At 42.3% G+C, this 25,964-nt stretch overlaps 2 protein-coding genes across 4 annotated transcripts in view; one reads left to right on the top strand and one right to left on the bottom strand.

Annotated features, from left to right (window-relative positions):
- The first annotated feature begins 3,681 nt into the window (after positions 1-3,681).
- Positions 3,682-10,389, top strand: LOC146384251 (cytoplasmic dynein 2 intermediate chain 2-like). 2 transcript variants are annotated; one of them, XM_084936167.1, is made up of 9 exons: positions 3,682-3,892; positions 4,879-5,172; positions 5,406-5,515; positions 5,661-5,818; positions 6,186-6,295; positions 6,529-6,696; positions 9,391-9,623; positions 9,727-9,884; positions 10,009-10,389. In XM_084936167.1, the coding sequence occupies exons 2-9, from the start codon at positions 4,930-4,932 to the stop codon at positions 10,245-10,247; spliced, it is 1,419 nt and encodes a 472-aa protein (XP_084792293.1). In that variant the 5' UTR covers positions 3,682-3,892; positions 4,879-4,929; the 3' UTR covers positions 10,248-10,389. The 2 variants fall into 2 exon arrangements, with proteins under 2 accessions (XP_084792293.1, XP_084792291.1); XM_084936165.1 differs by having other exon boundaries at positions 4,912-5,172.
- The window catches only part of sptan1 (spectrin alpha, non-erythrocytic 1), a 42,130-nt gene continuing 26,507 nt past the window's right edge, over positions 10,342-25,964 (bottom strand). For both annotated transcript variants that reach the window (XM_084936164.1, XM_084936163.1), the window contains 29 exons: positions 24,310-24,401; positions 24,024-24,168; positions 23,765-23,946; positions 23,559-23,658; positions 23,259-23,456; positions 23,035-23,181; positions 22,836-22,939; positions 21,449-21,611; positions 21,175-21,189; positions 20,212-20,343; positions 19,707-19,844; positions 19,517-19,621; positions 19,136-19,344; positions 18,931-19,051; positions 18,375-18,496; positions 18,157-18,289; positions 17,962-18,060; positions 17,698-17,857; positions 16,496-16,572; positions 16,072-16,281; positions 15,661-15,957; positions 15,191-15,303; positions 14,812-14,829; positions 13,108-13,162; positions 11,879-12,075; positions 11,711-11,764; positions 11,486-11,632; positions 10,834-10,981; positions 10,342-10,759 (listed from right to left, as the gene is read on the bottom strand). In XM_084936164.1, coding sequence (XP_084792290.1) covers positions 10,634-10,759; positions 10,834-10,981; positions 11,486-11,632; positions 11,711-11,764; positions 11,879-12,075; positions 13,108-13,162; positions 14,812-14,829; positions 15,191-15,303; positions 15,661-15,957; positions 16,072-16,281; positions 16,496-16,572; positions 17,698-17,857; positions 17,962-18,060; positions 18,157-18,289; positions 18,375-18,496; positions 18,931-19,051; positions 19,136-19,344; positions 19,517-19,621; positions 19,707-19,844; positions 20,212-20,343; positions 21,175-21,189; positions 21,449-21,611; positions 22,836-22,939; positions 23,035-23,181; positions 23,259-23,456; positions 23,559-23,658; positions 23,765-23,946; positions 24,024-24,168; positions 24,310-24,401 — 3,807 coding nt within the window. In that variant the 3' untranslated portion in view covers positions 10,342-10,633. The remainder of the gene's footprint in view (positions 10,760-10,833; positions 10,982-11,485; positions 11,633-11,710; positions 11,765-11,878; positions 12,076-13,107; positions 13,163-14,811; positions 14,830-15,190; positions 15,304-15,660; positions 15,958-16,071; positions 16,282-16,495; positions 16,573-17,697; positions 17,858-17,961; positions 18,061-18,156; positions 18,290-18,374; positions 18,497-18,930; positions 19,052-19,135; positions 19,345-19,516; positions 19,622-19,706; positions 19,845-20,211; positions 20,344-21,174; positions 21,190-21,448; positions 21,612-22,835; positions 22,940-23,034; positions 23,182-23,258; positions 23,457-23,558; positions 23,659-23,764; positions 23,947-24,023; positions 24,169-24,309; positions 24,402-25,964) is intronic.

Here is a 25,964-nt window from a genome sequence, read left to right on the forward strand (position 1 = left end):
ATATATATATATATAATATGCGCACACACGTACATATATCAATACACACATATATCAATACACACATATGTGTATATATACACATATGTATGTATACATGTGTGTATGTGTTTATTATTATATATTCAGTGGTGGGGGTAATGAGGCTTATTAGAAGCTGCATTTTCCTTTGTGACTTATTGTATTAATGAACTGATTAAAAGCACCAGCTTGTTCCTTTGAACTGTTGTAAATGTTTTGGGATATCCATGTATCTTGGTAGGCCAGTTAATTGTACACAGTTTAATGGGGGAGGGTATGGTTGGGCAGGGGGACTTTGACACGAACTCTGGACTTCTGTTAAATAAAGTTTCATTGTCTTGTTTTCCAGGCACCCACAACAAAGAGTTGTAATGTACATTTTCTCATTCTCATATATATATATATATATATATATATATATATATATATATATATATATATATATAAATTACACTAAAACTCAGAGTTCTAGGTTAGTGTAACACGTTCAGATGGGAGACTACGCTGTTCTCTTGAGTCCTCTGGAGTCTGCAGCTTTTCTCCTGTACTGCTAGAGACCTGTTCCCATTAAATTAAGTGTACTAGTTACTTTGTTATAATAAATAAATGTATACATGATGTTTGGAGTAGTTTGATCACATTTAGCCAGTTCAGCTAACATAACCAATCTCACAACATCCATTTTCTCATGTGCTCACAGGATTAGTGCTATTAGGCCTGTCCAACGACTTTACATCCTACCACTATCTGAGTGATCTTCCTTTCCAGGAATGGTAATGCTAGAATTGATTTCATGTTCATCTTGAGCATCTGTAGCAGGTTAGGTCTACAGCATATGTTACTATGTTGGTGTACCCCTGTAAAAAAGTGAACTGCCTTTGACTTGATCCCTGATCCTGTTACATAGCACAGGCCTCTGGTCAAACAGCTGACAAAATCTGTTTGGTGTGTGATTCTTTAATGGTGTAAGCACTGTTTAAGGATAAATCATACTGGGAAAAATTATCTGTATTTGGCAAAAGTGAATTGACTTCCAGAAATATTTGTCCAGAAAAGTTAGAATGTCACTTTTATAATTACAACTGGGAGCAGGTTCTGGCTGGCTGACTCTAGTGATTAACTACTTTAAGAAAAGCCTCTTTCAATTTTTACACGAGAATTATTGGAAGCTACTAGCTCTTCAGTGTGACCTTTGCCCTCACTGTTTATGACTTTGCTGCTAGTGGATGTTAAAATAAATTATTTGGGCTGCCTCAGGTTTGAAAACAGTTTTGCACGTGTTTATTTAAATTACAGTTTGGTCACTTTAACAAACTACCATTTGTCTGCAATCAAAAAAGTGTATTTAGTGGACCCAGCAGAGTCGTAGCATGGCAAAGTCAGGGTTACTTCTTAGTTGTTTGGATCACTCATAGTGGGTGGCAGTAAGCAGTCATCTCAGCATAAGGTGAAGGAATTTCTAACTATAGTTTATATGCCCTCCCTGTTCTAGTGTGTTTCCTCTAGGTATTTCCTCCCACAGTCCAAAGACATGTTAAGTTAACTGGGGTTTCTTACTTGGCTATAGATATGAAGTAGATTAAAGTGCTGTGGGAGTGTTCGGCCTAAAGGAACATGAATGGTCAGTAAGACTAGAAAAGTTATTTCTAATGGCAAGTACATAGTGTTGCTATTTAAATAAAGGCGTGATAAAGAACCAGTAAATGTGGACCTATTGTAATCATTCCCAACTCTGGATTTATTCCTGAACTATTCTTGAAAGCTATTAGAGTAGCTTTGCATGTTTCACAGTTCAGAATAATCCTCATTTATCATATGCTGTGTACTCCTTCAGTTCATCCTCTTAGCTTAATAAATAACTTCTATTCTGATGGGAGCTATCTCTTCCAGAATGATAAAACCTCTCAGCCACAGGACAAAAGAGATTACTTTATGGTTTGACTAATGGAAATGATGTAAATCATAAATTATGATTCTATGTTGTCATCCTTCGGTCTGTTTTAATAAACAGAAATTTATTAACTTTTGCATTAGGCTGAATGAGAGGTAGACTTTTGCACAGTACTGTACAATTAAAATATATCTGCACAATTCTGCATGTAGATTTTGTGGAGTGTTTATTATAATGGGTACAGCTCTGATTAATGTGGACCCCATACATTACAGCTTAATGGGCAGGATCAAATATTTTATGTGAGATTTTAATATGAAAAATATCCTAACACATATATAGATATGTTATAACATAAATGAACTGTGGTGTATCCCATCTTTGGAAAGATGAGTTCAGTTTCTCTAGCCACAATCAAGAAATCACTTAAATAGGACCTGCCTGACAAAGTGGGGTAGACTAAAAGATCCTCAAAAGTCAGACATCATGTGGTGATCCAAGGAAATTTAGGAACAAATGAGAAACAAACTGAAATCTCTCAGTCTGGAAAGGTTTAAAGCCATTTCTAAAGCTGTGGGACTCCAGCGAACCACAGTGAGAGCCATTATCCACAAATGGCAATGACAGCTCATCCAAGAGGTCACTAAAGACCCCAGAACAACATTCAAAGAACTGCAGGCCTCGCTTGTCTCAGTTAAGTGTTCATGACTCCACCGTAAGATAGAAATGGGCAAAAATGGCCTGCGTGCAGAGTTCCAAGACGAAAACCACTGCTGAGCAAAAGGAACATAAAGGGTCTTCCGAGTTTTGCCAGAAAACATCTTGACGATCCTCAAGACTTTTGGGAAAATACTACAAAAGGGCTGCAAGCATAAAAACACAATCTTCACTCACCACTGGCTATATTTGCATCAAGAGATACAACTACAGATGACCGCTTAGCAGCCACTGCTCTGAAAATGGTTCAAGCACATACAAGGAGATCATCTTGACAGAATGCTTGGCCAAATTCATACCTGGAAAGGTTTTGTCTTGCATAGACCCATCATAGAGGTTTGCAAATAATAAAACTCAATAAGTAAATCCCCAAAGGTTGATTCTGTTTATCTGGACGTAGCGTTTTCAGCGGGACAAACGTTTCGTCACTCATCCGAGCTTTTAAAGCTCAAAACACACTGCGCCCGAAATTCGTCCACCCCAAGGATCGGGTCCCCGACACAAACAGAGTAATGTAGTTAATGTAGTCTTACAATGCTGTGAGTGCAGCCATCCCCCAACTCTCTGTGAATGATACTCATGGCTATTGATTATTGGTTGCTGATTAATTTGCATATTAATGACCAAGGAACTGAACTCACAGCCCATTGTTCATTCAGTAGTGCTAGTTTCAGTCGCTGTGCAAATGTACTGCTTATAATAAGGAAGAGGAAACGTGGAGTCAGCTGAGACTGAAGAAATTACTGAGATGAGTGACGAAACGTTTCTCCCACTGCAAACGCGATGTCCAAATGAACGAAGTCGACCTTTTGAGATCATTCCGAATTCGGTGACAGGCTGATAAACTCCTAGTTTTTATTAAAGGGATGTGTCTTAGTTTTTTAACAACATACATGAGGGTATTCTTTTAGACTATACACCATTGTTTGTATGTATTTTAAAAGAAATGTAATTATCAACCGCCGCAATTAGTGAACACGGGTTTAACGCTGAAGATGTCCGCTGGTTCACGCCTACAAACACGGAAGTGAATGTGGGATTTATTTCTTGCCTCGCGTGATAATCTCAGTAACCACGGTAACGCCAGCTTTATGTAAAATGGCTCCAAAGGCATCAAACGGCCCTCGGAGTGCTTAGAGTTTAGCTGATCAATGTTAAAATATTTGATAATGCCTTTTTATTAGCATGTTCGCAGACGAAGCCCTGGACACGGTGAGTGTCCAGTCACTGTGGAGGAAGTCTCACGAGGCGGCGCAGGAGTCGGTAAGTTTGGGCAGCACCGAGTCTGCCCCCCACAGAACTCTGTTAGCCTGGACAGCGACGTGCTTGCTGTCTACAGTTGCAGAATATTGGTTGGATCCGAAGCTAACTTTAGCTGATACAACACATGCGTGTTCAGGTGTTCCTGGGTGGACACATTTGCATTCAGAGGAGAATGCATTGCAAGATGACATCATGAAATATGCAGCATCAAGCAAACAGGGACATTTCATGCAGACTGCCATAGATAATGTTGCATTATCTATGGCAGGTTACATCTATTAAATATGACCACGATTTCAAATGATGAGGTCGGATCACTTATAGACGAATTGAGACACAGTGTTTGCTCTCTGTATATCAGTGGCAGCAGATATCACTGTTTCAGTCAGATCAGGCACACAGCTGTGGCCTTGAGTAATAATAAAGCCCCACCTACCTGGGGTTCAGACCTTCTGTTTGCAAGGGACAGCTGATCAAAACATCATTCTTTTAAAAATTATTTTAATGTCTTTAAGCTCATCCTGTAATTAAACAGGAAAGACTTAAGTGTGGCTTTTTTAAATAACAGGTATGCCCTGGGCAGCAATAGCTGATATGTGTCTGCTAGGCTCTTTTAACTGTATTTGTGCTGTTCATACCTTTTGGAAAACCCAATTCTCCATACACCCATCCATCCATCTGCTTATCCAGTTCTGGAGCGGACACACCATGGACTTAGCACACAAACATCTGGTTGACAGTGGCCAAAATGCTAACATTGAGCCTTCAAAATACATTTGAAACCAATGAGTGATTCCACTGTGGCTTTGTCTCTCTTTTATGCATACTGTGGATGAAGCGGTGGGCTAAACCAGGGCTTCTTATAAGATACATAAGGATTATGTTGAACTGTGAATCACATAAGGCATCTCAGTGGAAATGAAATAAACCAGAATAGGTTCACTGTAGCAAGCCTCCCTAACAGTGGACCTTTCTTGCTTCCTTAGTAAAAAAGACCATTATTTTTGGTGGGGTTTCAGAAAGGATGTCAGACTCAGATGTTTCGCAGTGCTGAGTCAGAGGTCCAGGTCATATGCACTACCATCAGCTCTACTCAGACAGAGCTACAGGAGCAGGCCACAGAGCAGCTCATCCAGCAAAACCAAGATGAACCAGAGCCGCCTGGCTTGAAGGACTTCCTACAGCAAGTTGAAGACATGGTCGTCAGAGAGTTAGTGAAAAATGTCAGGAGCCATGCCTTTGACGGGTTTCAGGCAAGCTGGGAAGACCACAGTCAGCGGGTAAGCAGAACACTTGTCTGTATGTCAGAGAGGGTTTGTCATCTGCTGCAGAAGGAATCTAGAATGGTCATATTACTACCTGATGGTCTTTATCATGAAGTGAAAGTGAAACATTGCACTAAAAAGTTACTTTCAGCTGTCCCATTATTCACAAGGCATCAGCACAGCAGATCGCTGTTTTGATTTGCCTAAAACCTGTTCACATCTCTGTATGACAGTGTTTCATCTTTCAGGTCTTACTCATCCATTCCCTTCAACATCCCGGCGCTAAAGAGAAAGGCCTGCATGTCACTAGTGTTTCCTGGAGTTGTACTGGCTCAGTCATTGCCTGTGCCTATGGTCGGTATGTGTGTCTGATGTTAACGTATACGATACTAACAGTCCACTTATTATTTCCTGATGTTTTTCTCCAGGTCATAAAAAGTGTAAACTGCTGGAAAAGCTCTGCTGTTATCATTGTGGCTCAGATCTGTGTTTATGGTGGGCAGGATTGACAATGGAGACTGGAGCAATGAGAAGTCATGTGTTTGCACCTGGAACCTGGACCGTCGAGGCCTGCATCACAGTCAGGCAGACCTGGTCATAGATGTTCCTACTGCAGTCACAGCTTTGTGCTGTCATCCCAACCAGCCTTCCCTCATCGCAGGTACAGTGATGCCACCTTCACAGAAATCTTTGGTTCAGAGTATTGGTAATATCTGAGCATTGTCTGCTGTCATTGGTGCTCCTTTGTCTTATACTAGGATCAGCTGTATTGGCCAAAAAGAAATCTAGCTGTTTTAAATCCTTCAAAGTTAATAAAGCTATCACAAAGCCTCATCCCTATCTTGGTCTGTCTGACCATCTTCATCAGCTGCTACTTGTCTCTAGACTGTTGCTCCTAATCTGGCTGAGAAATCACTGACAGCATGATCAGTGCTGCCTTTCCCAGACTTCACAAAGCTTCTTTTAAGTAGCTGTGTTTGATGACTTTAATACTGAATTATTTATTGTGTGTAATGCTGTCGCTGCAGGGGGTCTGTACAGTGGAGAAGTGGTGATTTGGGACACCAGTCGGACTCAAGACTCTGTAGTGGCTCAAACTGGGTTGTCTGCAGACAGCCACAGAGACCCTGTTTACCAGGTAAGAGGAAACAATGCTTTTGGCATTTCTGCTAAACTCTCTTCATCCTGCTGCATGTTGCTTGATCTTACACGCTTGAACTTGATCACAGCACTCCAGGATAACCTGAAATAGCATTATTCCAGAGTAAAGTAAATGGTAAATGGACAGGCAGTCTCCCATCCAAATATTAACCAGGCATGACCCTGCTTGATGGTCTTGCATGAGTGTGAAGGGAGGATTTATGTGTGCAGGTTTCCTGGGTGCCTCTGCAGAAGAAGGGAGAGTTCGGGGTGCTCAGTGCCTGCTCGGGAGGAAGAGTGCTGCTGTGGACGGTTGTTTTTGAGCAAGGCAGTTTTGTCCAGAAAGCTGCCTATGCCGTGCTACAACAGCAGGTTCCCCACAGCAGCAGCCGTTTCAAGGTGAGCTTCAGGCTGAACTCTTCATCTGCAGAAAAACAACACTTTGAAATTCCTGAATGTTATGGTGGTGTGGAGGTGCAACACAATGGAAAAGGTAGGCACAGCATTTTCTGTTTTTGACTGGCAATGTTGGGGGCGTTACTCAAAAAAAGTATTACACATTACTTTTCTTAAAAGTAATGCAGCTAGAATTACTTTCTGGAGAAAGCAATTCGTTAAACTAGTCACATTACTTCCTATTTACTTATCACTCATTGCTCATTACTCTTATTACCAGTTAACAATGTAAACCCGAGGCTACAGCCCTACACACCAACACAAATCCCTATCCTAATGAGGATACACATATGATCTTTCTCTTAGTTTTTAGGTATGAACCCAAAAACAACAATTTAGTACAGCATGTCTTACTGTTACTGATAAATGTAATGTGATTGTAATTGCACCCAGTACCGGTGACTGGACGGAACCCTTGTCACTAAATAGTATTTCCTGTTTGTAGCAGCTAATAAAAGGTTGTTTGGTCTCATTCACAGAAATCTCCACATTTTATACTCCTTCTCTACTTGATCTCAAACTCACCGATGCAGCTGAGCGAATTATCATAAGGGATTGTAGTCTTCTCTTTTGTATGGCTGTTGTACTGCCACTAGTCATCCTTATTGTGACTGGTTGTATGCTGCCCCTTTTATGTGAACTTGCTCATAGCTAGATTGGGACACCCTGGGTTTACTGTTTGAGTTGATAACCACCTTCATGCGACTTGTTAGCAGGTTTTAAGCACTGGTATAAGCAAAGACAAAGGGGTACCACTACAAGGCAAGTTCAACACAGTCAGTTTGGCCAGATTTGTAGAAATGAAAGCTGCTCCATCCAAAGTGGGATGGATTGTGTCTCTCTTAACAAGACCAGGTTTTCCCCAGGAGTGTCCCAGTGGGATAAGGGGGACGACTCATCCATCACTGTGGGTGAGGTCACTGAGGCAGTTAAACAAGTCTTTGGCGGCAGGGCTCTTGGAGTGGATGAGGTTCATTCTGAGTTCCTGAAAGCTCTGGATGTTGTAATGATCTGGATATGGAGATCTGGGGGGGCGTACTTCTGGATTGGCAGACCCTCTTGAGTATTTTGTCTGGCTCATAGCAACGGGATATTTGATCCTTATACCACTGTTGCAAGAGCTTGGTCCACATTAACAGCAATAACTTGGACTTGTTCTTAATGGGTGTTGGACTCCAACAGGGCTACCATTTGTCACAGATTCTGTTCATGATTTTTTGACAAGTGGTGGAAGGCTTCCACTTTGGTGCTCTCAGAATCTTGTCTGCTTTTTGCAGATGATGTTGATTTTTTTTGACTTCATCAGGTGGTGGTCTCCAGCTCGCAGTGGAATGGTTTGCAGCAGGAATCAGAATCAGCACCTCTGATTCTGTGGCCATGGTCTTAAGCCATTAAAGGGTGGAGTGCCCAGGTTAGGGACGAGTTGCTGCAAGTGTTTCGGGGTCTTGCTCACGAGTGAGGGGAAAGGGAAGATCAACAGATGGATTGGGGTTGCGGCTGCAGTGATGAAGAGGGAGCTGAGTATAAGGGCGAAGCGATCTACGTCCACACCATCACCTCTGGTCATGTACCGTGGGTAGTGACTGAAAGAATGAGCTCGCAGATACAAACAACAGAAATTAGCTTTCTTCAAAGGGTGACAGAGTGAGGAGCTCAGCCATCCAAGAGAGGCTCAAAGTAGAGCAATTACTCCACGTCGAAAGGAGTCAGTTGAGGTGGTTTGAGCATCTAACAAGGATGCCTCCTGGGCACCTCCTGGCTGAGTGTTCTGGGCATGTGCCACCCTGAGGAAGCTCCGGGGCAGACCCAGGACACACTGGAGAGACAGCTGGACAGGGAACTCCTCAGTGATGCTATATAAAATTTTTTTGAAATGAATGTTAGCAATAACATTGGAAGAAGGAGGGAATATGGTCTATCCCCTGGATCAGTGTGTTGATTCAGGGGATAGACCATCCTACTACTGAGTAAACATTTTAGATCTTCTTTGTTTTTTTTCATGAGGTACCAAGATGTTTCACATGGTTTGGAAATGTTCAGGCAGTACAGAGTCAAAAAAGAGCATGCATAGCAAAGACCCCACTGGCTGACTTCCTGTTGTTTATATTAATAATATGGCTTCTATCTAAGAGCGCAATAAAAATGAAGAGAATCAGTGAAAATGTGACCCTGAAAAGACAGCCAACTGAGTGGTTTTGGTAGAGTGCTTTATAGAATTGAATAGCCCTTTATTGTCATTGTACATGTACAATGAAATTGTGGGTGCTCTGCACCAACTGAAGAGGAATAAAATATAAATGGTAAGACAGCAGGAATAAATAACAAACGGGAGGAATATATAGAAAAAAAAGAGAAAGTCACAGGTTGCAAAGTCTTTGGAAGTATTGCAATGGACTTGGTCTGAGTGGCCTGAGTGATGAGGGTTACTCAAACCATGGTTCAGACTCTAGTCCCTGGGTGACTTGTCACTGCCCACTTACTTAGATGGTCATAGTTTGAGTAATTAATGCAAAAGTCCAGTTCAGGTAAACAAGTGATAATACACATGATTTTTTCCAGACACAGAACATAATTCTTCTTGCAGTCCTCTTCTCACCATGCTTCTGTGTAAAAGACTGATTTTTGTGTTGTCCTCAGGCCCGCAGCAACAGCACTGTAGGTATCACGTCAATGGCTCTGTCCCCATGGGATTCTGACACCTTCCTCGTGGGGTCTGAGGGAGGCCTGCTGCTCAGATGCTCCTTCTCTTCTCAAACACTAGCTGCAACAGCCTTTGAGGGCCAGAATGCAACACTAAGAGCCCCGGCAGTCTTCTCATTTAGGCCCCGCAGCGGCCCTGTCCATTCCATACACTGCTCCCCCTTCCACAGGTAAACTTGCAGAACACACACAATAAATTCATTACAGAGGAGGGCTACAGGGGTTTACTTTTCACATTTGTCATGAGTGACATCTGTCTCATGGTCTTTACAGGAACCTGTTTGTGAGTGGATCAACTGATGGTCTGGTCCAGCTTCACTCGCTGCTGCAGGCCAGCCCACTGCTCTCTCTCAGAGTTTCAGACTCTTACATTTTTCAGGTGCAGTGGTCACCAACCAGGCCGCTGGTTTTTGCTGCAGCCACTGGAAAAGGTAGTACACCGATTTCAAATGTACCTGCGTGTGTGGGGTTACAATGAAGAAACGAAGCCTCTTGGAGAAAGCCAACAGTACATTGACGTGTAAAACAGATTCTTCATGTGTGTAACTTTCCTAGGTGAGGTGCAGATGTTCGACCTGAGCCACAGGTCACTGAGAGCAGCAGCTACAATTGAGCAGGGAGATGCGGACCAAGCTGCAACTTGTTTGGCCTTCAACTGTCAGAAACCTCACCTCTTGGCGGTTGGAAAAACTGATGGGACAGTCAACATTTGGCAGCTGAGTGCCGATTTGATGGAGCAGAGCCCCAGAGAGATCAGCCAGTTGGAGAAGATAGCCAATCAAGTGGCAGAGTGACACAGATTAGCTAGGACAGAGACTGCACCAGCCTGACTCACTGACAACAACAGTTGTTCCAAGTCTGAAACAGAAATAAATCCAGAACAGCAGATTCCAGTTTTAACCAGTAGCGTTTATTAAAGCACACTGCAAATGTTAAGGTGGTGTTACATCATTGTTGCAAGGTTCTTAAATTTACTGAAAGCACAAGCTAAAATGGCTAAAAACAATCACATTCACTACCATGAGAAGCACAAAGAGTTAGGTCAGAGCGAGATAAATAGAGTACAGAGTTTTGGTATTGGTGAGTATTGCTAGTGCCACGATCATGCAGTTTCAGCTGTGTGTTCATATTGAAGTGTGTGTGGGAAACGCTTCCCGATTGGTCACTGGTGGGGAAAGGATCAGTTGACAAAGAGCGAGCGAGTGAATTCGACAAAGTCGAAAGCTGACGGCAGCTCGCGGCCCTTGCTGTCGAGGTAGGGCTTCATGTGTGACAGACAGTAGTCTGCCTGCTCTTTAGTCAGGTTCTGAAAGAAAGAAGGCAACAATGAGACCACCACTGATAACCTGACACTGACACACTGAGCAGAACATGTCTGACCTGGTAGAGCTCCTCTTTAGTGACGTAGGGTTTGTTTTCAGCGCTGAGGGCTCGGAAGGCGCTCTCGATCTCCTCACTAGACTTGACGTTCTCAGTTTCACGGCTGATCATGAACGCCATGTACTCCTGCAGCGACACGTTTCCATCCCTGCAGACAGTTCTCACAGTCAGGAAACATACTAGCTTTCCTCCTCATAGGAAAGAGCATATGCTACATTTAAATGCTGCGCTAATGAAGAACTTGAAAAGATTTGAGATCAAATAATGATCCAATAATGATGCCAAAGGAGACAGCGCTGTAAAGCAGAGTTTTCTAATGTGTTTGCATCCTGTTTGTAAGAGTGGTAACATTACAGGTCTTGGAAATTGAAACCTCAGCAGGGGACTGGAGGTCAGCTTGTGCTGGACACTATAATTGGTTAATGTGAAGGTCTGTAACTCCTGCCAAGTTAAACTGGTATTATAAAAATGAAGCAAACATGCACTGAAGGAGACCTGTTCAGCATGTCTGGCAGAGAAAAAAAATTAAAACTGCAGTGCAACAATTACATGAAGGTGAATTTGCAGTGAGTGTGTGCTGTCTTCTAAGACACTGGTAATTAATATGGATTGGATAAATGAGCTCTAAACCCCACCCTGAAATGCAACAGACCTATTGGGATCCACCGTGTCGAGTATGGCCTCAAACTCAGGATCAGGTTCTCCCTCTTCCACCATGGGCAAATCATAGCCCAGTGAGCGGAGACATGACTTGAACTCTTGGTGGTTCAGACGGCCAGACTTCTCTTTGTCAAAGTGTCTACAAAGAAATGGGTGAAGATAAGGATTTTGACCATGACACAGAAAGACCTAATGCAGTCAGGAGAGAGCCACTTACTTGAACATCATACTGAATTCCTTCAGAGCCTCTTCTGTCACTCCAGTGGTATTTCTGAAAGAGGAAGGATAAAAAGAAACATGCATTTCACGCAGCAACTGTAAACGCAGTAGAGTGTTTGAGATTCACATCACTTCAGTGACATGCAGTTACTGTTGCACTGTATACCTGGCCTGTATCTGTTGTTCCAGGTTGTGCTGCATCCTCATTCCCAGTTGGTCTAATTGGTCCCACTGCTGGGCCAAGCCCACTGTGCTATGCTCTGTATACTTATTGTCCAAGATCAGTGCCTCTTCCATAGCTGCACCCAAGTCTTCAATCTTCTTCAGCTGGCTGCGCATAGCACGGATCTCCTGGTGCTTACGCTGTGCACACACACACACACACACACACACCCCTCAATAAAAGCTGCAAACAACTGTGCGATGCTTAACAATGCATTTCCTTTCTGATTTTAGTCTGTGTTTATTATCAACCTAATTCTGAACAATAAGCATAATTAAGGGGAAACTAACATGCCCATCTTGCTTCAAGACTTGACAGTGAGTGTGCCTCATCACACTCACTAAAGTGACTAGGAAATCTATATCTAGTGACATCAATGAGTAACTCACAAGGGAAGTTGTGAGTTCATTAGCAGTTAAATAGCTGCTTATTACTTCTGCTTTTCTTTCTTTTCTTTTTAATGATGATTTACCAAATCACCAACAGTGTCAAGGGGCCTTATATTGTAAGGCAGGGGCCTCAAACTCCAGTCCTTGAGGGCTGGTGTCCTGCAAGTTTTCCATGTGTCCCTGTTGCAAAACACCTGAATAAACTCAGTAGGTCATTAGCAAGAGTACAGAACTTGACTGCATGCTGAAGTGGCAACCCCTAACACTACTCAAATAAATTTAAGTGTACTTTTATTGCACTATGTTCATTCACTCATGAGCTGCTGTAACATGAATCAAATGGCTGAACTGCCACCTCAGCATGCAGTCAAGTTCTATAGAGTCTTGCTAATGACCTACTAATTGTATTGTATGTGTTGCAACAGAGACACATGGAAAAGTTGCAGGACACCAGGTCTCGAGGACTGGAGTTTGAGACCCCTGTTGTAAAGTGAAGAACGTGTATACAAAGGTGTCGAACTCCAGGCCTCAGGGGCCGGTGTCCTGCAGGTTTTAGATGTGTCCTTGATCCAACACAGCTGATTTAAATGGCTAAATTACCTCCTCAACATGTCTTGAAGTTCTCCAGAAGCCTGGTAATGAACTAATCATTTGATTCAGGTGTGTTGACCCAGGGTCTAAAACCTGCAGGACACCGGCCCTTGAGGCCTGGGATTCGACACCCCTGCTGTAATAATAGTAAGAAAACCCCAAAAATCAAACAACCTATCCATGAGTATTTACCTTGGTGGCCTCCAGTTGGGATTCAAGGGTACCGGACTCTTCCACCATACATGACCTGACAGCAACAAGGAGTTATTATAAAAGCAGAAACGTAGATAATGTTTGGAAACAATCTCACACACACTCTGTTAATAGGATTGCACACACTCTTCTACACCCAGTGTTCCCACAAAAAACACTCTAAATCAGCGGTCCCCAACCCCCGGGCCTCGGACCGGTACCGGTCCGTGAGTCGTTTGGTACTGGGCCGCAATAGTTGAGGCTCGGGTGTGAAATGTATGGTTTTCAGGGTTTTTATCGGTTTTCAGCATTATTTTGTTATCATTTTTATCGTTTACTCGGTTTTCCTTGGTCTTTTCACGTGTGTCATGAATAATTTTTCTTTTTTTCGGTACCGGTACTAGTTTTATTTTGTTGTATTTATCCGCGACACCTTAAAGGCCGGTCCATGAAAATATTGTCGGGCATAAACCGGTCCGTGGCGCAAAAAAGGTTGGAGACCGCTGCTCTAAATGATGCACCAAACAGTGTTTGCAGATCCAAATAATTCAGCGTCTTTAATGTATAATTTGGGCCGTCACCTCTAAGATCAAACTGTTTTCCTCCCATTTGAAAGTTGAGCATTTTTATGCTGACTTAACTGCCACACAGAAGAGCAGCTTTCATAATATAAATTTAATGATAATCCAAACCATGCAAAGAGGAGTGGAAACTGCAGCGGATCATCAGTGTGACAATCAGTTTTCTGTTACAGGGAATGATGTGGACCCTAAAGTCACTGCATGCATGCATGAGAAGTACACTTCATGTTTGTGTGAATATACATTCATCAGCCACAACACATTAAAATCAAAGACTAACTTTGAGGTAATTCTTGCATTGATGTTTCACTCTGTTACTTTGACAGTGCCAATGTAGAAGACCAAGAACCTCTGAAACTATTCAGAGATGAAAATGGTTCGTGCTTCCAGGTAAACGTGTATATTTCTGCTGTAAAATTGGTAGTCTGTGGAAGCAGACTCAAGTGGCCATTAGATGAACTACACTTTTTGGCTCTTCCATCGTTGTTTCGTTTTTTGTAGCTCCAGAGTTTGGTATAGATTGACTGCACTGCTAGAAATAGCAATACACTCACAGATTGGCCCTATTCATCCTCCACTGACAGCTCATCTGTCTAATTATAAAAAGGTGCCGCATGTGTGAGCAGGCATTTTAATTTGTAGCAGATTATGGATTCAAACTGTTTGCAGTTTCCTTACCTGTTGTACACGGGAACAGACTACTGTTTGAAAGCAGAGCTGCCTGGTGCTTAAAGTTTAAGGACTGAGTGAGGAGTGTTAGTGGAGTAGCTAGGTGCTGCTGAGCACACCAGGGCTCAGTGTGCTATTCTTTTAAGCCTAAGTGCATGAGGTCACAGCCCTAAGGGCACTATGGGGATAAGAGAAAGCCCCAGAAACAAGAGCAAGGCTTGAAAGAGGTTGACCTCCCAGAAAGATTATCAGCAATTTGTTACTGATAGACACTGATATGCTATTCAGAAGAGGATGGGGCAGGAAGAACTAGAGATTAGACAGCACACAAAAACATGGAAGGAGATCATTTCTAAACATCACCCACCTTTGAGATCAAGATTTACTTTCACATCCTACATCACTTTCACACCCACACACACTTAATCATAAGAAAAGTTTAAGTGATATTAACCCATCCAGAAGATATGTCCTGATTAGCACAGTGATCCCAAGCAGCGACGAGGAAGGAGGGACAAAGAGAGAGAGAAATACACGTTAACAACATGAGATGACAATACAGCATCACACTTGCTTACTTGCCAACGTACCACAGGTCGACATGCTTTGTGTAAATCTACCTAATATTACCTCAGCACAAACACAGACATGCAACAATGCAGAGAGCACCTTTACACAAACTTCAGTCACTAGCAGCATTTCAAATCATGTAACTGAGACAGCCTGTCTTCTAAAACCACAAGATTACTGAACACTTCTGATAAAGCAGCCTGAGCCACACAGCACAAACGCCACATGAATCAGAGGGTCAGCTGGATAAGCACATCCTTTACCTGGTCTCCTGTAGCCACTGGTGGAAGGCGTTGGCGTGCTGCGCGAACTCCTGACGCAGCTTGTCGTTTTCCTCCTGCCTCCTCTGCTCCTTCTGCAGCTCTAGCTCACGCTCCTACACACATTTACGGAGAACGCAACAGTTAAACTGAACTGAAGGCACACAAATCTACACTACACCACCATTGTCTGTGTGCACACTTCACATCTTTGCATGTGTACAAAGATGCGAAGCAATGATGGTTCAGACATAAATTAAGAAATGGCAGAGTGAGCTGGTTTAAAGAGGAAGATAAGGCAGATAGTTTGTATATTGTAGAATATTTCCAATAAACAGAAAAGTATAAAGCTAAATCAAAGTTTGCTGGTAAGAAACGATATACACGTGGAGAGGTTTCATTGGAATAGCCAACAGAAGAAGTGCAGAAGTGCATTTGTGAATGTAAGGAGTACATATTCTATCATGGAGAACCTTGATGATCTTCTGCAGGTTCCTCCAGGTCTCCTCCAGGGCCTCCATGGTGAACCAGGTGTAGGGATTGGACACCACCTGGTAGCTCTTGATCTGTTGGTCCAGTTCTGCCAGTTGGTTAAAGTCGGCTTGAGCTGAGCTCAGTGAGGAACGGAAAGCCTCGTGGGCTTCACGCAGAGCTTTGATCTCCTCCAGAGAGTTGCACCTCACAGGGTCTGTCAAATCCTCCTCAGCATTCTCAAACCAGCTGTTAAAGGCTGACGCCTTTTTAGCAAATGTCAAGAACAAGTCTTCGACCTAGAGAAGGAGGAGAGAAGACAGGATCCTTAAAATGAGTCAAACTTAAAGATAAGTCCCTCGGGATTGATAAAATGCTCTGATTTGAGAGGGGAACTTAAAACATTTATTTACCTTTCTGAAATGTTCCTGGGCTTCCAGAAGCTTCTTCTTGCGTGCAGCAGAGTTCGACAGTAGCTGATTCCAGCGTTTCATTAGGGAAGCGTGACGAGCTTCGATGGCTTTTGACTGGACGTGTTTGGCAGCCAGCAGCTGGTCTTTCAGAGTTGTAATATTGGTGATGCCCTCCTGCTGGAAGGCCTGCAGGCCAGCATCAAATGTCTCCTGTACATAGAGATACAAAAAGATCAGGATTGCACTAGTCTAGGATGTATGCTATTTCCATCTGCAGTGTTATAGAATTGATGGCAATCTGCTCATCCAAATCCATATATGAAATACAAATGACAAACAGCAAGGCCCAGCACAGAGCACTGATGAACAAAACAACAAAATGGTGTGGATGAAAAACAGGGAACTTTTCTGGGTGAGGGCGGACCTGTTTGGTAAGCAGCGTTTGCACAGAGGACAGGTCTCTGCCATAGTCGTCAGTCTTCAGGCTGTTTTCTTTCTCACCTGAACACAAAGTGCAAGTTATAAATTATGGTAACGCAGGAAACTACAGAATGCATTTCCTAAAGAAAAATAATTGCTGAAGCTTTGGTGGAAAAAAAAGTTGAATGAGCTGAAATAGACCAAATCATCACCTGAAAGCCAAAGTTCAGAACTGTTGAAAGCCCAAGTTCACACAGAAGTGGATGAATATCTTTAAAATGTACATTAGAAAAATACTGACAGGTAAATGACTTCACTTCTAATCATCGGGTTAGAAAAGTAAATTCTAAAATTCATGAACCGCCTCCAATTGGCCAGATTTGAACCAGCTGTCGGCTGAAGACAAATCCACCAATGAAAAATAGCCCTGAAGTTCATGTGCCAATCAGAATGATAAAAATGGAGCCAACAGCTTTCGGTTAGACAGCAGTAACTACTGACATACTGTTACTCTGTGACAAATCCCTGTCAAATCTGCCTCAGTGCACCTGCTGAAAAACTGCTTCTAAATTCAAGACCACAACTCCTATCAAGGTGAAAGTCTCAAGGACTTGTTCTACAAAACATTTTTTTTAATATTCCTGGTGTTAAAAATGTGGTTAAAAAGTGCTGCTGAGAGAAACTACTTACTGAAAATACAATAGATCTCTATCAGTCGGTTAGAAATTACGGTTACTCCCTTCACTTGGATCCACACAGTTCAAAAAGTTTACAAAGTTATAACTTCTAGAAAAGCATCGTTGGAAAGTGGGCAGTGGTGGCCATGTTTTGAGGCTAAAACGACTGCTGTAGAGTGAAAGCTGGACACAGCAGCAGTTGAAAGAAATTTTTAAGATTAATTTTTATCATTTCTGAAACTCGAGCAGTTGGTCCTCTCACTGAAACAGCCAACATGCCATCCCATACACACCCATCGTAAACTCGGGTGACAAAAAGCATGAAACTAAAACTGTAACTGAAGAAAAAATATGAAAGATATTGCTTAATCAGGATTAACACTAAAAACTGAGTACAATGACTATCATCTCTTATTAAACACTTGGAAGGTGTACACTAAAAGTAGAACTATACTGGCATCTATATCGTACTTTGTCACATATTCACGATAGACTTTTATAGAAGAGACTGAATAAACTGTTATTGTACCGATCCAGGATTCCACAACGTCGGCCTTCCAGTTGAACTGCAGGAAGGCAGAGTTTTCGTCCAGCTTGGCCTTCCTCTGTGCTGCAGCCCTCTCCAGCTCAGACACTTTTCCTCGCAGAGCTGATATCTTGGCACTGATGTTGTCCACATGATGATTGTTCTGTTGCAAATACACAAAAGCCATGTTGGGAACTTTTCTTCAGCTCTACTGCTTGATATATTTGCAAAACAGTGTTTTTACTCGGTATGGAGCACAGCAGGTACCTTCTTGATGAGCTCCTCTCCGTTAGCACACACATCATTCACTCTGTCTCTGTGTACAGTGAAATCAGTCTCAAATGCTTCATGCTTTTTCAGTAAACCCTGTTAAAAACAATAATTTTCAGTTACAATCAGTAAAACCCATCCACAAGCCTCATTTCAGGATCTGTTATGCAACATAGTGTAACAATGAAGCACCTGCACAGCAGCAAGTGTGTCTCCGTAGTCCTCACTTCCCACTAGATTCAACTTCTCATTAATCCAGGCTTCTTCTTCTTCCACATTCGCCACAAACTGCTGGTACTCCAACGATTCCTCAAGCCTCTTTCCTCTGGGACCACAAACACAGACAAAAGCAGATGTGTAAGAGTGTGTGTGTGTGAGTTGGGTGAATCTGTGTAACCCAGGGAGCCCACCTCGCTCCAGATAAGTCCTTAAGTTCTTTCCAGTGGTCAACAAACTGGGCGAGCCTCTGCTGGATCTCCTCCTGGCCAATAGTGTTGTCATCTGACAACTTCTTCCCAGTGTCCAGCACAGACTTGGAACACACACACAACACAGATCCAATCAGGCATTCTACAAGAATTTTACAGCATAATTGACAAATTCACAATGTGGCAATTTAGAGTAAACCCTTCAGAGTTTAACTACATGTCTTTGAACTGTGGGAGGAAGCTGGAGTACCCGGATAGATCCACGCAAACATGGGGAGAACATGCAAACTCGGGACCTTCTTGCTGTGAGGCAACAGTGCTAACCACCGTGCCACCCATCTAGTCATAACCTAGCCTTGGATCATTTTCCCCCTGTGGAAGGGACTAAAACAGATTTAAAAGGAAATAAAAAAAAGTCAGCTGGTTTCATATTTTGAAAAGAAAATATGAAACCAGCGGTACTGTATAATATCTGGATCGCTTAATTTTCCTTAGGCTAAGTAGAAAAATCTTAAAGAATGAATATGACAAATTCTACCTGGATGGCTGGCTCGTGGGCTCCAAGCTCAGCCTCCAGCCTCTTGTGTTTCTTCCTCAGATTCTGTACTCCTGTCAAATCACGTCCATAGTCCTCCGAACTCACAAGTAGCTTTTTCTCTCTGTGTGGGACACCGGCAGAATTTCACATGTTTAAGTGGAGAGTCTCCTCATAGAAATAATATCAACATAGGGCACTTTCTTACTTGATCCAAGACTCTTCATCATCCAGGTCTCTGAAAAACTGGTGCAGGCGGTGGGATTCGTTTAGTTTAGCACGACGGCTGGCTGCCATATTCTTGATTTTAGCGAAGCGGCCGTTGACAGCATCACGCTTGTCCTTCACCTGAGTAGTATCGAAAGCATTGCTGGCCATCAGGCTGTCGGCCTGGCCGTTCAGATCCTTCAGACGATCCTGCAAGCAGAAAAAATATGGTGAGAGAACTTCACTATATTTTATTCTAGACAACTTGCGTTTGAAATTACTGATTTATTACAGTAGCAGAATACCCAGTCAGAGGGAGTCTTTACTACTATGTATTGTGTAGAGAATGATATACATTTATATAAAAAAATGAGCTGTGTACCTCATGGGCAGAAATATCAGCCTCCAGCAGCTGGTGTTTCTTCAGCAGATTGTTGACTGAAGCCAGATCCTTTCCATAATCCTCTGAGGCAAGAAGGGCTTCCACCTGAGAAACAACACCATGCATCAGTCTTTGAGATCATCTAATTTCTGTTAGTACCAGTGTTTATAGTCGGCAAGTAGATTGTTACCTCAGAGAGCCAGAAGTCAAAGTCCTTGATGCCAGTATTGAAGTTCTGCTGCTTGTTGGCCTCTTTGAGTTTCTGGCTCTTTTCTGCAGATTTGTTGACGAGGAACTGCCACTGTTCATCCAAAGCACTGAGACGTGCCTACGCAACAGACAGGTACAGCTTATAGGTTTGTACATCAGATCTCCGTTTTTTGACATAAAATGATGCTGCCATGTATGTTCTGTTCAGAGAAGTGGAAATCAATGTGAGGGATCGGCTTCACATTCATTAAAAAAAACAAAAACAAATGATTATTTTCAATATTTAATATGTTCTATTCTCTAACCCTTATTTGCACAGGACATTTTCTTGTTCACTGTAAAATCTGGTGAAATAAAATGGTCAGCATCATGCTATTTAAACACGTTCTACTAATAGTCTTCATTTTGGTCACTATAATCATGACATTCATGTACAGGTGCTGACAGGTGAAATGTTCCACAGTATGCACACTTGATAAATGCACCTTGACTGCATCCTCGCTGCCGGCACAGGCTCCTCTCTGGATCAGGGCGTTGCCTGTGTCAATGACTCCACGAATTCTGTCTGCATTGGCGTGCAGCTCGGCCTCAAACGCCTGATGTTTCTGATGCTTACTCTGATGGTGGACACAGATGGGGAAAGAACCACAACATTAGAACTACATCATCCTTATTAACGGTGGAAATATTTACAGCTCACAGCTTCACAGTCATTTAACGCAGCAATGCTTTCATACTTACATTCAATGCAAAAGCCAAAATTAAAGCCAACGAACTGCTATGCAGTCGATATCAACGTCAGAAGTAAATTTGTTTATATAATTATTGTAACGGAAACACTTTAATGTACAAGGACACAAAAAAACCTAAAAGCAACTATGACAGGCAATGTGTCAAGACACTGACAGACACATAAAACAAGTGAGTAAACAACACAAAATGGCAGCAATGTCTGCAACGGACCTGACTTTAAGGAAATATAGAGGGGGAGGAGTCGCTACAAAGTTGCTTCTTGTTTATATCCATCCGTTTCCTTTACAGCTGCTCTGAAGAGATGCAATGGCACCAGTGGAAAATTCCACAGCTATCAGTATGTAGTGCTATCTAATCATTACTCTAATCAGTTTGAGTCTGGATTTAAACATCTGAAGCAAGCTTAAAATAGCTCCTCAACCAAGAAATCAACATAAAAGTGGAAGTCACACCCACCAACCAGCAGTCTTTGATAAACTAACCTGGGATAAAGTACAAAATTAACACAGAATTAAAGAAGAATGAATGAGTTGAATTGAAACTCAAGTGAAAAGAAGCTGGCACTCAACAGTGCTGGATGAGGATGGTTGGAATGCTTATCGCGCTCTATTGTGTCTACACACATAGCACAGACATAGACACACAGCAGATATTCTGCTTGCTTGTTAGTCAGCTGACACACTACTCAGACTTACCAGCAGCTTGGACAGCTATAAAAACAAAATAAGAGTGAGAGAAAGATTCAGTCTTACTGCAGACAGGGCACTGGAAGGGATCAGGTAAAGAGTATCAACAAGGCAAAACAGACAAACAATGTTTATATTTGGATTAGCCCCTTGCCTTAGAACGTAAGTAAATTATCTCATATTTCTTCACTAAATCCATATGTGAGATGTACATTCCCATTTAAAACTCGTTCTGTATGTTCAGCAGAGCTTCAGCTCCGAGTCGGGTTTCCCAAGTGCGTACCTGGATGTTGGTGGGATCCTTGTAAGACTCATCAGTTGCAGTCTGTAGTTTCTCACTGATCCAAGCCTCAATTTCATCCACATCACGACTAAACTGCTGCAGGGTCTGGGATTCACCCAGCTTGGAGCGCTTTTCGATCATCTGTGCCTTCAGCCGGCGCCACCTTTCAAACATCATTAAATTAGCCTTTAAAGGCAAGCTCAAACACAGCACACAAACATTTTACAGAATCCGCCACGGGTTTGTTTGGCAGATTCTTGATGCTGATATGTGAACAAAGAAAATGTAGCTTTTCTTATCACCTCATCATAAGTAATGGTACAATTCAAGATGACATTAAGAAAATAAAGTACTCAAGAATTTTAAGATGTAGGGAGTAATGAGAATATCGTTCTTCAGACGAGTTTAAGCCCAGCGTTAGAAGACTATATAATTTAAGTTATGATATGTACACAGTGTATAAACTGCAAAGCTGTAGTGGTCGTTCTGTCATAACAATGAATTAGCTCATAAAATCAAGTTTTTTGTGTTCATTAGAAAGTGAGAATATTCAACTCAGAGGCCTCTATTTCCATTTACATTCCAAAGCTGACCGATTTGTTTGTGTCGCCATTTTTTAAATCAGTTTGAGGGGATGAAAAAAATAAATAAAAATAAGGCAATGCATTATCTTTAGGGCATTTTCATCTGTTGTGCCATTAGTGTAGGTGTTTTCATATGGAGAGTCCACTGACACCTCCACAAATGTCCTTCAAAAATCCTTGGGACCCTTGACTGTGAGTAGGTCAAATACTGGTTTCACTTCAGCGCTTCGTCTGTTGTAACTGCACTCTTCTTTGCAGGTGGCTGAAGGACTACCACCAGCACAAGCAAGAATAGACCACAGAACCTTGGTTGTAAATATGTTACGACAGTTACAAAATGTAGACAATGGCCCACAGAGCTGTGTGTAGGCTCTGCACAGGATAACACACAACCGTGCTCATCTCCTGACACAATGCAACTGGAAGTTATTTATCATAGCAGAGACTTTTCTTTTTTCAACCATGGAAACAGTCCTTTTGTTTTCTATGGGAGTCCAGGCCTTGTTCTGTTGCACAGCACACCTTGTGTTATTGCTTCCTCATTATTTTACAAGCTGTGAATTTAGAAACTCCAAATGTTTCTCCTGCTTTTTCTCAGGTGCGTCTTATTTTTTTATTTCTATTTCGCGGCGTCATTAACGTCTGTGCGTTTTGAATTAAGCTCCCCTTTTGTAGTGCAAGCAACAACTTCCCAATGCAAATGCAACTGTCCACAAAACTACTTTATCACACAACTTGAGCATCTGTAGATAAACAAAATTAGGATTGTGTCAGTGATCAAGTTTAACAACCACGTTTTCTACCTGTCAAGAACTTCATTGCGGCGGTTAAGAATCTCAGGTTTGGCATAATGGTCGGCTCCAATCAACTGGTCAGCAAAAGACTGCAAAGCAGCAATCTTCTCCTCCTGTAAATCAAGCCAGGATTTAATGATCAAGACAAAAAAGGGTAATAGCAGTCGGTTTTCAAAGCTTTCACGGAGCAACGAAATGCCTCACTGACCTGAACGTTGATGGCCTTGTCAAAGTCTTCATGTTTCTTAATGAGGGCCTCCACACTGTCCAGGGAATCACCCTTGTCATCACTGGCGAGGAAGGCTTCACGAGCTGCCATCCAGTTCTCAGCCTGCTCACAGTCTCTGTTAAAAAGCTGTGGATGGACAAACAACCTTCAGTGGCTGAAATATGGTCTTTAACTGTCTGCTTCATGTCCAAGGATGTCATTACCTGGAGTTCTAGGCACTGATCCAACATCATGCGGCGCTGCACCCAGGCCTTCTCCAGATCAGCGCGCTCACGGTCTAAAGCCTCGAGTTTTTGCTGAATCTCAGGACTAGCATAGTGGCCTCGAGCCAGCAGCTGCTGTCCGAACTGTTCAAATGCCTGGAAAGTACCAGCCCGAGCATCAATCTCTGTACGGTGTTCCTGGAGAGAGAAAAACAAACAAGAAAGAAGACAGAGTTAGAGTTAAGCAATAACTTATATCGGAAAACACGCAAAGAAAGAACAAGACTAAATATTTGATACCTGGTGTCTTTCTAAAAGGGCCTCGGCTCCAGTCACATCCTTAGCCAGCTCCTCTGAGGACACTAATCCTCGGATGCCATTGATCCAGGACATGAGATCTCTATGCACAGTAAAGAATTGCAGTCAGTCAAAACCCTGCATATCTCTAAGACATCGCTTTCCTCAAAAAAGTTAAACATTTTTGGATCCAGCAGTCCCGCCCCCACCTGAAGTCAGAGAGGAAACGCTGCAGGTCATGGGAATTGCCAAGCTTGTCTTTGCGCTGGTCAGCACGTCCCACCAGGCTGCTCCAGGCAGTGTTCAGCTCTGTGCATTTCTCCTGGATGTCATCCACCGCTTCAGGGTGAGACTGGATCAAGCGCTCTGCTGTCTCTCCAAGAGAGTTAACCTAAGTAGAGAAATGGGAAAATTAATAAAAAATAAATACAAGATTTCAGGCTTAAAATTACTAAAAGTAAATCTGACCTTATCCCCCAGGGCAGCCAGGTCTCTCTCAAAGCCCTCGTGTTTGCGCTGCAAAGCCTGGACACTGGCCAAGTCGTGACCGTAGTTGTCAGTGTTCAAGGCCTGGTTCTTCTCCTCAATCCACTCTTTAGTCTCATCAGCATCCCTTAGGACACACAACACAACTCAAGTTAATTGTTGTAGCTGACAAAATGTTCCAAAGCCTGTTTCTCTAATAAATAACACAAAGCAGAGAGTGAACTCGATGACTGATGATCACAGGCGATATCCCACTTTGGATTTGTACCTGTGGAACCGCTGCACCTCATGTGCACTGCCCAGCATGTTGCTCCTTTCTTCAGCCAGCTGTTGCAGGGATCGCCAGCGGTTGTTCAGCTCCTGCACATAACATACAATATTAAACAGCACTCATCCCACACACTGCTCCCTGTGTCTGGAGCATGTTTTTCTCACATTAGTGGTAACATTTGAGATGAGTTGCAGTACACCAATTGAAATGAGCATACGCTAAACAAGAGGCGCTTTCAGACAGAACAGTTGCCTAGAGGGTAACGGCTCACTGGGAGCACAACTCTAAGTGCTTTTTATTTTGGATTTGCAATAAAATAGGAAAACCAATGTGACACAACAGGTTGCAGTTGGCCCTACAACAAGAAGGAGCATGCTGTGTGTTTATTGTGCTTTATGGGCTTGATGACGACTGGCCTGAAAAGGAAGTTCAATCCATGTTTGGTTTGGTTGTAATTTAATGATGTTATCCACTTATTGTGACATGTGTAAAGCACAGACGGCTTTACAAACAACTTTTGTGGTCTCGCTTCCTTGTAATGCTTTTTCAGCTTCTTCCATTTCTCCAAAATCCTTTTTCTTTTATGTGGATGCCAATCATAGCCAAAAAATAAATAAAAATACCTGCAGCTGCCAGTTTACCCTCAGCCTCCTAGTACATGCACCTATGGTATTAATTTAAGAATCCTACGTCACAACTATGATTCTTGAGTTATCACATTCACAAACTTCGGGGTCAACATTGCCCTACCTCTCACCGGGGTGACGACAACAACGCACGTAACGAGAAGAAAAGTCTTAGCTTTGATGAGTCAAAATTGTTAATTCTTCCTATTTCATTTAATATTTTGACTGGATTTTAGGTCAAACTATTAAAAAGTAGTATGGCAACTCTCAATATAAGGTACGAAGAGACGTAGATTCAAGTAAAGGAGGAAATCTTTAGATTTATTTTTGTTTTTCAGCCTATAGGAGACAGCAAAAAAGTTGCCAAGAGCATCTCGATGTTAGGCATTCATTTTCATCCACATAATAAAAAACAGTGTTCATTCAAAATTATGTTTTAAATATATTTGTATATTTATATACTAACTAACTATGGTGGCCTTCATAGAAATAGCTACAAATCTTAAACAGTTATTCTGTTTCTATTCTGCTTCTATTCAAAGTCTGGACTTCAATCACATCTTGAGTAAAGGTAAGTTAAAATCCTCCGAGGTGAAAGAAAAGGGGAACTTCCTACAATAGTTTTAGGACCTAAGCTCCTGCAGTCTGAAAGCGCCTAACTAAGCCACGTTTCCACAACACCCTCAGTGCTTCTGCGGCAGGGCCAGAAATCCAAATCAGTTCCAGAGAAATTACTTTCCATCCCCAAAAGCTCACAATTACAGGTTGGTACTTTATGATAATTCATAAGCTTTGGGGTTGCAAAGACGAAGTTATCTAACTGGTTAAGCATTTGCTGTTAGACCGTATAAAATATACTGATCTTGAGGCTAGAGTGTAAACACAGAACATCAGTGGACTGAAAGGAGCTCCTGAAAAGAGAATTTTTTTGCACTTTTGGTGGAAAAGTGGCTAAGAGGGTCAAAGTCATTCACACTAACAGATACATTTCAAGATCAGTTTAACAGTGACACAAGGAAAGCTAGA

This window comes from Perissodus microlepis, chromosome 7 (assembly GCF_051167445.1).
Source record: "Perissodus microlepis isolate ML-2025 ecotype Zambia chromosome 7, ASM5116744v1, whole genome shotgun sequence".
Classification (NCBI taxonomy): domain Eukaryota; kingdom Metazoa; phylum Chordata; class Actinopteri; order Cichliformes; family Cichlidae; genus Perissodus; species Perissodus microlepis.